Source organism: Leiobunum rupestre, chromosome 7 (genome assembly GCF_980474605.1).
Source record: "Leiobunum rupestre chromosome 7, qqLeiRupe1.1.hap1, whole genome shotgun sequence".
Lineage (NCBI taxonomy): Eukaryota > Metazoa > Arthropoda > Arachnida > Opiliones > Sclerosomatidae > Leiobunum > Leiobunum rupestre.
In genome coordinates, this window is record NC_143390.1 from 18,717,785 (window position 1) to 18,731,505 (window position 13,721).

At 35.2% G+C, this 13,721-nt stretch overlaps 1 protein-coding gene across 1 annotated transcript; it reads left to right on the forward strand.

The window, feature by feature from the left end:
- The first annotated feature begins 1,958 nt into the window (after positions 1–1,958).
- LOC149934987 (uncharacterized) lies at positions 1,959–3,332 on the forward strand. The gene is made up of 2 exons (XM_090181526.1): positions 1,959–2,659; positions 2,719–3,332. Exons 1-2 carry the CDS (start codon positions 2,317–2,319, stop codon positions 3,264–3,266), a joined length of 891 nt encoding a protein of 296 aa, XP_090037652.1. The 5' UTR covers positions 1,959–2,316; the 3' UTR covers positions 3,267–3,332.
- Positions 3,333–13,721: the final 10,389 nt, after the last annotated feature.

The window sequence follows — 13,721 nt, forward strand, 5'->3', positions numbered from 1 at the left end:
GAGATTATGTAGAAAGCTCGTTGCCACTGACGCGGAAATTGTGTGCATAACCCAGTCAATATTGGGAAAGTTAAAGTCGCCGGTGATGATGAGATCGGACTTCCCCCCGGAAAGAGATCCAGGGAGGGAATTAAGTCTCTTGGTGTACGTGAGGGTGGCTGACGGTGGCCGATAAATGCATGAGGAGCCGATGGTCACCCGGGCGGCGACCGTTTCGACTTCAGTCTTCAGGTCCAATGGGTAGGACTTGAGCTCCTTGTGGACGGAAAATGTTGTACAACCTCGATGCGTGGACCGATCCAAGATACTTAGCTATGAATAGTAGAGAATTGACCCGGAACAATTTGAACACTGTGTTTCATCGGAGGCAAATTATGCCCAAATGTGTTTTAAAATGTGTAAGGAATAGGTATCCTAATCAAGACGGGGTGGACTCAAAAATGGCAGTCATTTTTAACATGTTTTTATTGAATAATTGTAGTAAACCAATTGTACTAATTAAATAAAATTTAGCTGCTATTCAAATTGTGTTCCTTTCAATATCTTAATTCGATATTTTATTTAATAGTGAAACGTCCAAAACGATTTAAATTTACATTAAAATATTTTTTAAATTCCAAATTTTTAGGAAATGATCCTTTTATACGTCGAAATATCAAACGGATACACTTTAAAAAAATAAGTAAAATTCCAATAATAAAATATATATATTTTCATGTTTTATTTTAGAACTAAGAATATAAAATTCTCGCACAATATTACAATCTAGAGTTTCTAGACTCGCCCTTTCTTTTTCCGATTTAACTCCTTGCGAAATACGGGGTGAAAATCTTAACCTGCCCAGCATATGGCTGCGCTAACAAGTTATCATGTTATTTGTACACGAATTGCTATATCCTTTGCGACAAGTTAATTTGGTAGTGCAGTTAACGCAAAAGAGCGCGGGAGAGATAAGCCGATAATTGGCGAGAGCGGGACGGTCACCGTGGGTCCGAGATAAATAGAGGGGTCAGAAGGGGTAGCCACATACCCGCCTGAACCCTTTTTTCCAGATTCAAAGTGAAACTAGGCCTTTAATTAGCCGACTGAAAAGCTAACTAACATTTAAACCTACGCCTACATTTTAAGAGACTTATTTTGTACTCCTTTACCAAACTTATTTTATTTCTCCATTTGGGAGCGACCTAAATTTTTGAGCCCTTTCACTTGGCCTTCTCGAGTTTTAATTTCCACATGTGTTGAGTCCGTTGAAGACCCACAAATTCGACCCCTTCTACCTGTCCGTCAATGTAGAGCCTACGGGCGACTAAGATAAGCCCTTCCCGTCAAAACCTCCAGCAAAGAGGCGAAAGTCCAAAGTCGAGTAAAATAAAACTGAATTAGATATAATAAAATTGAATTAGATTAATAACCATGTCAGGTATTTGGAATTAGGTTCAAAGCTCTAGAGCTAACCGTTCTCGAGTTTTTATGAACATGACATTTACAAATAACTAAATAAATAAATCTATATAAATAAAATCTGACGTTTGTATATATCTATATATATTGGTTTGTCACCTTCTATGCACGCCCAAGATAATTGTCCGATTCGCACGAAATTTGGCCTGAGGCATTGTGGCCCCTGCCGTTAGGTTTTAGGGGTGTCTTGAGATTGCTTACCTTTGTAGTTTTTGAACACGGGACCAATAACCGGGGACCCCAAGACCGAAACCCGTGACCTCACGCTGTCAAGAGACGCGGGTATTAAGAGACACGGGAGTTTATCTCTCTGGCTCTAATTGCCTCACTTAGCTGCTGCATGCACGGGGTACGTTCAGTAGAGCTCATCGACTAAAAAGCGCTGTTTCTTTAAAACTGTAACCGCTGAGCTCTGTCGTCATAATGACGTAGAAATTTGTTGAACGGGTATTGTTTAGTAATCGATTCTTTTTAAAATGGCGGCAAATAATTTTTCCGGGCAAGAAAATCGAAAAAAACGAAAACTTCTGTATTTGATCGTAAATGAACTTGTTACCGATGAAATAATTGAAAATGGTGGTGTTAATATTTGTTACACTCCTAACTATTCTAAAAAAACTAAAAATTGCGCCGCATTAATTGCAACAACATTCACTAATTCTAAGCCTCGGTCTAGACCTGTAAGAATAACAGACTATGTGGAAAGTGTAGTACCATATTATACAGAAAAAGATTTTAAATCTCATTTTCGAATGAGCAGGACCGCTGTTGATGAATAAAAGTAAACAAAACTAATTTCAATTTGTGCATTAGGAATTAATCAATATTTATGGAGGAGCTGTTGCTAATGAAAAAATGTGCGTTGCCATACCAATAGAGAAACGGGTGTTAGGTTCGTTGTGGCTTCTGTCAACACCTGAGTCATTCAGGAGCATTGGAGATCGTTTCGATCTATCAAAGGGAAACGCACATTATGTGTTCATTGAATTCGTTCGAATAGTGTCAAAATTAACACAACAATACATTACATGGCCTACTACAGAAAAAATGAACCAAACAATGACAGTCTGTGAAACAAAATATGGTTTCCCTATGACAGTTGGTGCAGTTGATGGCTGTCACATCGACATAAAGGAGCCAAATGAAGATAAAAATGCGTACTATAATCGTAAGAAGAGAACATCGATATTATTACAAGGTAATTTAATTTGGATGTGAACTTTTGTTAAAAATATTATAAATATTTATTTTTCATAGGCATTTGTAATGAAACATTAATATTCATTGATTGTTGCTGTGGATGGCCTGGTTCTGTCCACGATGCGAGAATGTGGCGTTTGAGTGCGATTTACCAGTTCCTCAAAAATGGCTTAAGGAGTGATGATAATGGGCACATTCTGGGTGACAGCGCGTACCCGCTAGACAAATTCGTAATGACTCCTTTCAAAGAAAATGGACATCGTACAATTCAGGAAAGAGCGTACAATACTTGCCATAGTTCAGCTCGCCAGATGATAGAAAGGGCATTTGCGTTGTTAAAGGGCCGTTTCCGCAGACTAAAATACTTAGACATGTCTTTAGTAGCTGAAATTTCAGAAGTGATTATGACTGCATGCATTTTGCATAATTTTATTTTGAGGCACGATGGAGATGATGATGTGGGTGATTATATAGATGAAAATTTTGAACATGTAACAGCTGAAATAATGGAAGAGGCTGATAATACTAATTCAGAAGCTGCAAAGATGAAAAGAAATGATATTGCAAGAAATATAAGGCTTCCCAGACAATTGCAAGACATTTAAAGCTGTCTTAACACCTATGTAAAATTTGGTTATGCATTTGCGAAATAAATTTTATTATTTCTTGAAGTTATTTGAGCTTTGTTAAAAATTACTTAATAAAGATAGTTATCATTTCTACATTTTCATTAACGAATCAACCATTTTAGACAAAACTTCATTTTTTTTATCTAATCTTTTCAAAAGTTCATTTTGAAAAGTTTGGGTTTGTATACCAATTGTTTTTGCTTGTTCTAAGCAAAATCTTGCAAAACTTTCGTCTAAAAAATAAAACAAAATTAATTATAACGTAGTTCCTTTCTACATCCATGATAAAATTAACCACGTGAAAGCATGCCCTATGACAGTAAACAATAACAAACGCCAAGGCTTAAAGATATACGATGGATTACATTAAAAAGACAAGTGTTATAATTAATATATCAAACAATAGAATACCTCTTAATATCCTTGCGTGATCTCCGGGTCTCACGGCAATCATATAACAATTTTTATCATTGTCAAGGAGCGCTACTTCAATTAACTGCTCTTCAGAAGAAGTCGCCATTTTCTTAGATTGGCTACGCGTTTTACGTCACACTAACTAAAAAACCGACTCTTCGAGCCGATGACTTGATGGCTCATCGATGAGCCATCGTGACGTCAAACTGGAAACGCAAAAAAGCGTACAGTGAAAAATCGATGTCAGCGCTTACTCATCGGTGTCAGCGCTGAGCTCTGCTGAACGTACCCACGGACTGTAAATTTACAGTCCGTGCTGCATGGCACGACCTTCGACTCTTTTCGCTTGCGTTCGTTCTCTTTTCTCAGCCCCCCCCCCCCTCCCCATCTGTGTCACGCAGACACCTTTGCCCGGACCGTATTCATTCCATGCAGCTTCGCAAGGACAGCCACTTAAAACTGCGGGAATTAATTTAGAAAACCCATGCTTTATGTGGCGTGTTCAAGAGTTGGAGCTGCAAATAACCTGTACATACTTACTCAAAACGGATAAACTAAAAATATTGTGTACAAAAACGCTTTATCATAATTACATCTTAAACTAATCAAAGAAATCAAATATATGATAATATTACAAGATATGATATTTTGGACTATTAAACGTTTGCAATTTAAAAAAAATGCCTATTTACTATTTAAAAATAATTTAATTTGCATATTTAAAGTAAACCCCAATTTACTCAACTAGCTGAAAGCACGGCCGGAGGCCGGGCTTCTCAGCTAGTAAATAAATAAATAAAAGGACAAACTTTAAGACTTATAGTTTTGGGGGAGGGGCTAACCACTCTCTGAAAATCTGTACACCGATTACCAATGAGTACAGCCTTTGGTAGTGCTAAATCTGTACTCATTTACGTAATCATTTTAGTGCAGTCAAAGGTACAGGCTTGTACATCGATTACGGGGAGTGGTTAGCCCCTCGGTTGTGGGTTGCTCTGTATATTAAACAAACTTACTACATCAGGAGGATTGTGTGTATTCATTTTTACGGCCCCAAATGATCATTAAATTATACATACTATATTTTGAAAGCTTATATTTCAATCTACAATATGGAAAATTTAAAAAAGTGAGTATTAAGCCTGATTCCCACTTAGCGCGAAATTTAGTTTTCGTGAGACGAATTGACGGTCGCGGATAAAATTTACTACGGCAAAAATTAAATTCGTCGCGAAAATATAGTCGTTAGTTTTCTTCGTAGACAACATTTAAAAACTACAAAGAATTTGGAGCTAAAAATTTAGTTTTCTCACTAAAATTATATATGTTAATAACCTGTACATTTTCATCAAAATTGGTTATGGTGCCGAGGGGAACTTTTTCCAAAAACGGACGATTTGACGTGGAATTACCCAATTCCAAAATTCGATGGTTTAGTAAAATAGTATACACATTAAATTATCAGTTTGTTTACACATAAATGTTTCCGGTTAAATCGGAACAATTAAACCATAAAGATCAAGTGAAAGTGTTAAACAACCATAGCGTTACTGGAACAAGGGGAGGGCTAACAGTACAAACAAATAACACTTATACATGCCACCATATATAACATAATAAAAATATGTATGATTATTATAAAAAGCATACTAAACTGATTTCCAGAGTTTTGCCCTAATTCACGTTTCTTTCAGCACCGAGACCCATAGTGCCTAAAATATGTTCAGGCCGAAATATATATTACGACTACTACCCAATGTTCTGTCAGGAAATTCGTATTAACATTTTAGAAAGTGTCATACTGGTTATGTTACTTATGATACCTCTGTAGCTTATCACTATACAACGATGAATATTAAAAATATAAATGTAACAATAATGTATCTACATCTGCCTAGATATTTTTGATGTTAGAGTATACAAATCGTTGTGAAAATAATACGTAAAATAATTAGTCGAGTAGAAACTGATTAAAAAAAGAATAGACAAATCGATGAGAAAAATAAAATATTTTCAATGTAGGCTCGCCACCCAGTGAGCGATTTTTGAAGAAAAAACCAGCCCATTGCTCAACGTGATCAAATCCGTGGTCTACGAGCTTTCAAAATTGAAAAAGCTTCCACGCCGCTAGAGGCAGTATCGCGTAAAAGTGAGCAGGCTAGCCCGTCGATCGGCCGATCTTGCTCACCGCGTCGTGAGAGCTTTCATCTGAACAAACCGCGACGCCGCTAGAGGGAGTATCACTTAAAAGTGAAAAGACTAGCCCGTCGATCGGCGGATCTCTCTCACCGCGTCGTGAACATTCAACCGCTGAAAAGAAAACTCGGCGCTCGCCTTGAGCTTGCTCAGTTGCAGAGAGATAACATATTATCGCCTGCGTTGAGATCAGGTTCACTTGAATGCTCACGGAAAAAAATTCTGAGCGTTCACTTTGGAAAGCTGCTCAACATTTTTGCCCACCTCTGGTTAAAACTCCTAAAGAGGAGAGACGCCTGCGAGGGGGTGATTTTTTCTCATGCGCGTGACCGAAAACGGTCCCCGAGATCTTACCATAGGGAATACGGCCGGATAACCATTCCAAGTTCGAGGTATGAATTCCTGCCCCTAGCTAATGATAAGTGGAAGTGAAGAGAAGCACATAGTGAAAAACTAAATGAAAAGAGACTTAAAACGGTTTTAAAATTCACAATTTATTTATTTAAAAAATTAACAATATTTGCACATTTTTTTTCATTAATTATCCTTAATTGAGGGTTAAAAACAAGAGGTAATTCCCTCAAACTTTCTAAACCATATGGGCTATCACTGCTACCTGTTTAATTTCCTTTTTCCATAGTGTCATAAATGACTGGAACCTATAGGTGCAACAAACACAAGGTGAACGCAGCTAGTCTTTAAACACGCTAACGCAGTGTTGTGTACAAATTTCATTGGACGAGCCTGTTCGCTGAACGTTTTTTCCCTTCCGACGGCAGCAGGCGCTACAGCGTCTAACCAATGAAAAATGTACACAAGAAAATCCACGACTTTTGACGGGTTGCGTTCTCCTTGTGTGGGGTGATGTGTTTGTTGCTTCTAGCTGGAACTCTCTCCCTGGTTCTATAATTTCCCAGCCTAATTATTCTAAATTTCAAAGTTTACTGGTTGCACATTTTGGTGCTTCCTAATTCCCAGGTTTTGTAATTTTGTTTATAATTTAATTGCATTTGTGGATTCCTTTGCCCCGTGCTATACTTTTTTTAAATATATTTTAAATTTTTTGTTGCAATTTTCAAGACCCATTATGGTATTTATTAAACAATTACAATAACTTATTAAAAAAGTAATATTTTTACATTAATTTACTTTGTCTTTTTAACGAGAGATCGGCCGGAATGCGTTGATCACGAGAGAAGACCATTTATTGACACTTCAGCGGTTGGAAGTTGAGGCCTCATGTGACACCATAATCTGAAATTTGGTCGAGGGCCAACTGCATGGAACCATAGAGGCACCGCAGGGCAGGGCCACAAATCCAAGCGGCAATGTCGTCCGATGTAGCAAAGCCTTGGTAGGAAGTCTGCCGCAATCGAGCCTCACTAGCAGGGTGTCATCTCGTCGCGTAAGATTAACGCGCATAATAGCACGAGATTCAGGACTGAGCTTCACATCGCGAAGAGGCCAGGGATCCGTGAGAGATTGCCAGTGCTTTGTCAACGCCGAGTTAATAACCCGTCCACATGCACTCTTTAACTCCGCTAGAGTAGAGGGAAGGAGGAAGTCAATCCGACCAGGGCGCGGGGTTTTAGTAATCCATGCAAGACTGTCCGCCAATTCGTTTCCAGGTATTCCCACAGGTGCTGACACCACAACAGAGTTATGGAACTGCCATGACGATATTTGCAAAAATATAGTTTTTGGAATAGATAGAAAGCGCCACCGCCGAATGATAAAGACCTAGAAATCTCATAGGCTGATGCGTAACTGAGAAATAGCCGTGGCAGACGATCGACCAATATCAACCAATCAGGACTCAAAGAGTGACTACCGCCGGTAAACTGTGACATCTAGCTTGAGTTCTTAATAATAATAAATTACTTTATACATTACGTCACTATAGCAATTGATTGGCTGATATCTCTTTTATTTTTATTTTCAATTTTACTGTCGATGTTTTTAAATACGGCGGGTGATCAAATTGTTCCAACAAGGTGCATCGGGCGGGATTCGAACCCCAAACCTCCTGCATAACAGAACCACTGGTACATATTACAGTTCATTGAAAATTATAAGCTCAGCTTAAGCGGAAGAGTATATTAATGGTTTTAATTTTTTTAAGTATGAAATTTTAAAGGTCAATTCTTGTTTTAGCGCAGTCAGCAGAGATAAGATGGTTAAAGGGTAGAACCCGTGGGTGGTCCACTTAGTTAGTTTTTTGTAATTTATTTACGGGTTTTCTTATCGACTTAGATAAAATTGTATTAATGCGGTGGCGTTGGTTTGACGTTTGTTGATATACGAGCTGTCGTTTAGTCAAGTGGCTTTCTGTGCTTTGTTAATGGTAAGGTTTTTGCTTCTTGTTAATACATTTGGTGTGGATATTTGGATATCTACGATTCCTAATGCAGTCATTGATTTCCTGTGTGTGCGAGTCATTATATGATATTGGAAATTGGACGGCATTGGTCTTTTTTACGCGGTATGTGTCACAACGTCAACAGGAAGTCTACGAGTCGTCCACTACCAGATGTCGAAAATAGCTATTCTACGGTATCTTCATCAAGGGCGAGTGTTGAAATAAAATGAGCGTTAAAGATGCGGACAGTATTTCGTAAGCGAGAAGAATACAAATACCCTGTGTAGATATTTCTTTCATTAAAATTTTCTTCGTATTATATTTAACTGATAAACTTGTACTGTAAATAGTGATAAATTCAATTGTGTATTGTTTCAGTACGTCTAACTCACTGTTGTAACTACTTAATTTATATTATTCTGAATAAATTAAACTCTGTGGTTTCGTCTCAATTATTTTAATTATAATTAAATTTTTTATTGAACTGGGATTACGTTTTTAGTAAATAACTTTGAATTGCGGAGATAAGGGTCATCTCGAGAAATTAATACCACTAGGGTCAATTCTTCCGAGGAGAGGTATATCCACCCAAAACCATTCGGTTAAAAATTGCAAGGTCCTTTAAACCAAAACGTCACGTCCTATATTACTCCAGGCCATAAAAGTAGTGAAATCAAATAACGGGCAAAATCTGTAATTATATTCCCATAAACGTCATAAACTGGACTTATTTATCGACAAGTGATGTGCTCTGAAGTAATATGCTAGACCTTGCTCGTCCTAAGTGTTTTACTGACAAGGAGACGACCCGAGGTGTCACACACCGATTTTGTTCAAACTCGGGGGATTGGTAGACCTTCATGTAACTTGAAAAATCCTGAAGGGAATTTATTCAATGGGCAACGGTATTGCCATGGCAACGAAAACTGTTTTTGACAACATAAAATGGAAATTTTCCCATTTTGACCGATTCCCTGTGAAAAATTTAAAAAAAATTAAAAAAATTTAAAATACCAAAATTATAAAAATTGACGAAAAAAATCAAAATTGATCACATTTTGATCAATTTGAACCAAATGGGTGAAAATGAGCCGATATGGCTAAAATTGGGAAAAATGTGAGAAAAAAAACAAAACATTAAAAAAAATATTTAAAAACTGATTAAAATATTTTTTTTTTCAAAATTGAAAAAAATATATAAAATTGAAAAAATATTGATCAAAAACAGTAGTTTCGATCAAAATTCATAGGCATGGACGGAAATTTATAAGTTGTGTAAAATTGGATTAATGTATCGATAAATTGCGATTTTTTTTTAAAAAACTAAGTATTTATTTTGGTCAATTTCATCAAACTTGACCAAAATTGGAAAATAATTTAGATCTAGATCTAAATTAGCCCAATTTTAAAGTTTTGTAAAAATTATATAAAAATAAACTAAATTCTACCAACTATCTCAAAATTGTTTGAAATATTTTTTTAAATGGAAAAATGTTAATAACACTAAAAAATTTATCAAATATGTAGTTCCGATCCAAAAAGATCAAAATTGATAGTAATTGATCGAAATTTATTTTTATAGATAAATTGCTTTTTTTAAATTATTTTCAAAATTTGGAAAATAATAGATCAAAATTAGGAAAATCTTAAAATTTTGTACAAAAATATAACATTTAAAAAAAAAACAGTAGTTTCGATCAAAAACCGCATTAATTTGAATAATTTCCAATCTACATCCGTAGTTGATTTGGTTCTAAAAGTTCTAAAATATTATTTACTTGATAAATAATAAATAAAAAAAAATGAAATTAATTAAAATTATTTATATCGAATAAAATTAGGCAAAAACCTTTTAAAAATTAAATATTTGGATTAAATTGGGTAAACCTTTGAAAATGAGTTATTTGTAATAAAATTGGGTGAAATTAATTAAAAAATATTTATATCAAATCAAATTAGGTTAAATTCATTAAATTGGGTGAAATAAAGAAATGACTAACTAATTTCTTTCCTATATATAGTATTATAGTACTGTATATAAATATGTTTGTGTAAATATAACGTACTTAAAAAGGTAACATATGAGAAAAAATGATTAGAAAAACCGAGAAACGTTTAATAAAACAATTTTGTATTACAGTGTTTCTTTAAAAAATCAATAATAATAATTATAATTTAAAAATTTTGTTAATTTTTATCTATTATTTTCCAAATTTGGAAAATAATTGAAAAAAAAGCAGTTTATCTATATAAATAAATTTCCATTAATTCCTATCAATTTTGATCGTTTTGGATCGAAACTATTGGTTTTGATAATTTTTTCAGTGTTATTAACATTTTTTAATTTTGAAAAAAAAAATATTTCAAACAATTTTTTGTATTTTTTTCTCACATTTTTCCAATTTTAGCCATATCGGTTCATTTTCACCCATTTGGTTCAAATTGATCAAAATGTGATCAATTTTGATTTTTTTCGTCAATTTTTATAATTTTTTTATAATTTTGGTATTTTCAATTTTTTTCATTTTTTTAAATTTTTTCACAGGGGGGACCCTGGAATCGGTCAAAATCCCATGCTATTTTCAATGGGAAAATTTCTATTTTGTGTTGTCAAAAACATTTTTCGTTGCCATGGCAAAACCGTTGCCCATTGAATAAATTCCCTTTAGGATTTTTCAAGTTACATAAAGGTCTATCAATCCCCCTAGTTTGAACAAAATCGGTGTGTAACACCTCGGGTCGTCTCCTTGCGAGTTAAAATCCTTTGTACAACCATAAAACATTTCAAAGATAATTTCTAATATTAGAATCGCATTGTATCAAATATATTATTTAGATCGAGATAGATTATCTACTTTGTTTAAATTTATTCTTTTACCTTAAAACCATAATTAAATAAAGCAGACAAGTTGTTGACTGCAGTAATTACGTCACTGCAGTCAACAACTTGTCTGCTTTCAGTAATTTGCCAGTTTCAATAGTCGCACCGCCACCTATCGATAATGTACAGAAATGTTCGAGTACCACTAGTACGGACAGTTTCAGTAATTTTATCGAGTGTTTTTATTTGGACTCGGTTGGCCAAGGTGGTACTTTGAGCTAGACAAGAATTAAACACGTGCCAACGTTTATTTCACTGCCAAGTTATGTTGACTCTGATTATTGAAACTCGTTTACTATGCTTTTAAGGTAAAAGAGTAAATCTAAACAGAGTAGATAATATATTTCGATCTAAACAATATATGCCCCTATAATTAAAATAAACAAGCCGGGCCACGTTTTGCGAGAACGAAAGAAAACTTTAAAGTCGGGAGGTTGAAATGGTCCCATGATTAGGTAATGCTGCCATTTACATCGTTTTTAGGAACTAATTCTTGATATTTATGCTTGCCTTTCGTCCGCTACGTTGTAAATTTTATGATTTGATCACTCTTTATACATTCTTAAGAAAACGTTTTATCTTATATTGACCTTTTTCTTTAATTAACTTGGTAAATTATTTAACTGATATTGTAACATTAGAATCGTTACAGCTAAGCTAAGAAAACTTGTCTCTTCTAATATTAGCCATTCTCTTTGAAATGTGTTATGCTTGTACAAAGGATTTTAACTCAGTAAAACACTTAGGACGCGCAAGGTCTAGCATATTACTTCAGAGCACATCACTGGTCGATAAATAAGTCCAGTTTATGACGTTTATGGGAATATAATTACAGATCTTGGCCGTTATTTGATTTCACTACTTTTAGGGCCTGGAGTAATATAGGACGTGAATTTTTTGTTTAAAGGACCTTGCAATTTTTAACCGAATGGTTTTTGGGTGGATATACCTATCCTCGGAAGAATTGACCCTAGTGGTATTAATTTCTCGAGATGACCCTTAAAGATTTATATCCGCAATTCAAAGTTATTTACTAAAACGTAATCCCAGTTCAATAAAAATTTTAATTATAATTAAAATAGTTGAGACGAAATCACAGAGTTTAATTTATTCAGAATAATATAAATTAGGTAGTTACAACAGTGAGTTAGACGTACTAAAACAATGCACAATTGAATTTATCACTATTTACAGTACAAGTTTATCAGTTAAATATAATACGAAGCAAATTTTAATGAAAGAAATATCTACACAGGGTATTTGTATTCTTCTCGCTTACGAAATACTGTCCGCATCTTTAACGCTCATTTTATTTCAACACTCGCCCTTGATGAAGATACCGTAGAATAGCTATTTTCGACATCTGGTAGTGGACGACTCGTAGACTTCCTGTTGACGTTGTGACACATACCGCGTAAAAAGACCAATGCCGTCCAATTTCCAATATCATACATATAATGACTCGCACACACAGGAAATCAATGACTGCATTAGGAATCGTAGATATCCAAATATCCACACCAAATGTATTAACAAGAAGCAAAAACCTTACCATTAACAAAGCACAGAAAGCCAAATGAGTAGTCGGCCAAATGAGTAGTCGGCTAAATGAGCAGTCGGCCAAATGAGCAGTCGTTTAAATGGGGAGTCGGCCAAATGGACAGTCCGGATAACGTGTATTTTGTGGTCGGCCAAATGATAAGTTGGCCAAACGAAACTCTCCCCTTTGGGATCGTATTTTACTCCAGGATTGTATTTTTGACGTATGATCCTGCCTTCGGATCGTATATCGTACAGAAGGTCAAATTATCATATAAATACGATCCAGATCGTACATCTGACAACGCTGAATTATTATAGCTACATTAGGCTGACTAAAATTCCGACGCAAAAAATTCCTTCTCAATTTAGAGGTTTTCCATTGGCTTAAATAAATATGTTAGTAGCCAATAGTGTGACTCCCAAAATTACTAGGATGAATAAAAAGGTTAAAATCTAACGTAGTCCACCTTTTTACCGGTTCGTGGTGAAACAAACCGTTAGTGAAGATTTTTGAATGGAATAAAGGTAAAGTGGCATACTTATGAGCAATTATGTTACATATGATATAATGGTATAACCCTCGGGTTGGAAACGGCGGGTGATTTGAAATGTTTGTTTATAACTTTATTTCGAAGGTTATCAAAGCAGCGGACTATTTATACGGAGTTGAATTTAATTAACACAGAACGATTTACAAATTGTTTAATTTAATTATAAAATATATGCCCAATGCTGGTATTGCGGAAAGGAAAATTATACTTATAATCGTTGTGATTTTATTGCGTTGGAGAGAAGACTCACAAGGAGCCGACCCGAGGTGATAATCACCGATTTTGTTCAAACTCTGCTATAGTGTACACCTCCATGTACCTTAAACAAGTTGGCAAGCTTGCCAAAATATACCTCTCCTTGGAAGAGTTTTTAATTTTCAATGAAGCGTAACTGTATCCGTGGTTCTGTGGTAGAACGCTCACCTGTCGTTCAAGGGGGCTCAGGTTCGAATCCCGGCTGATTAAAAAATTATACTACACCCAAGGAC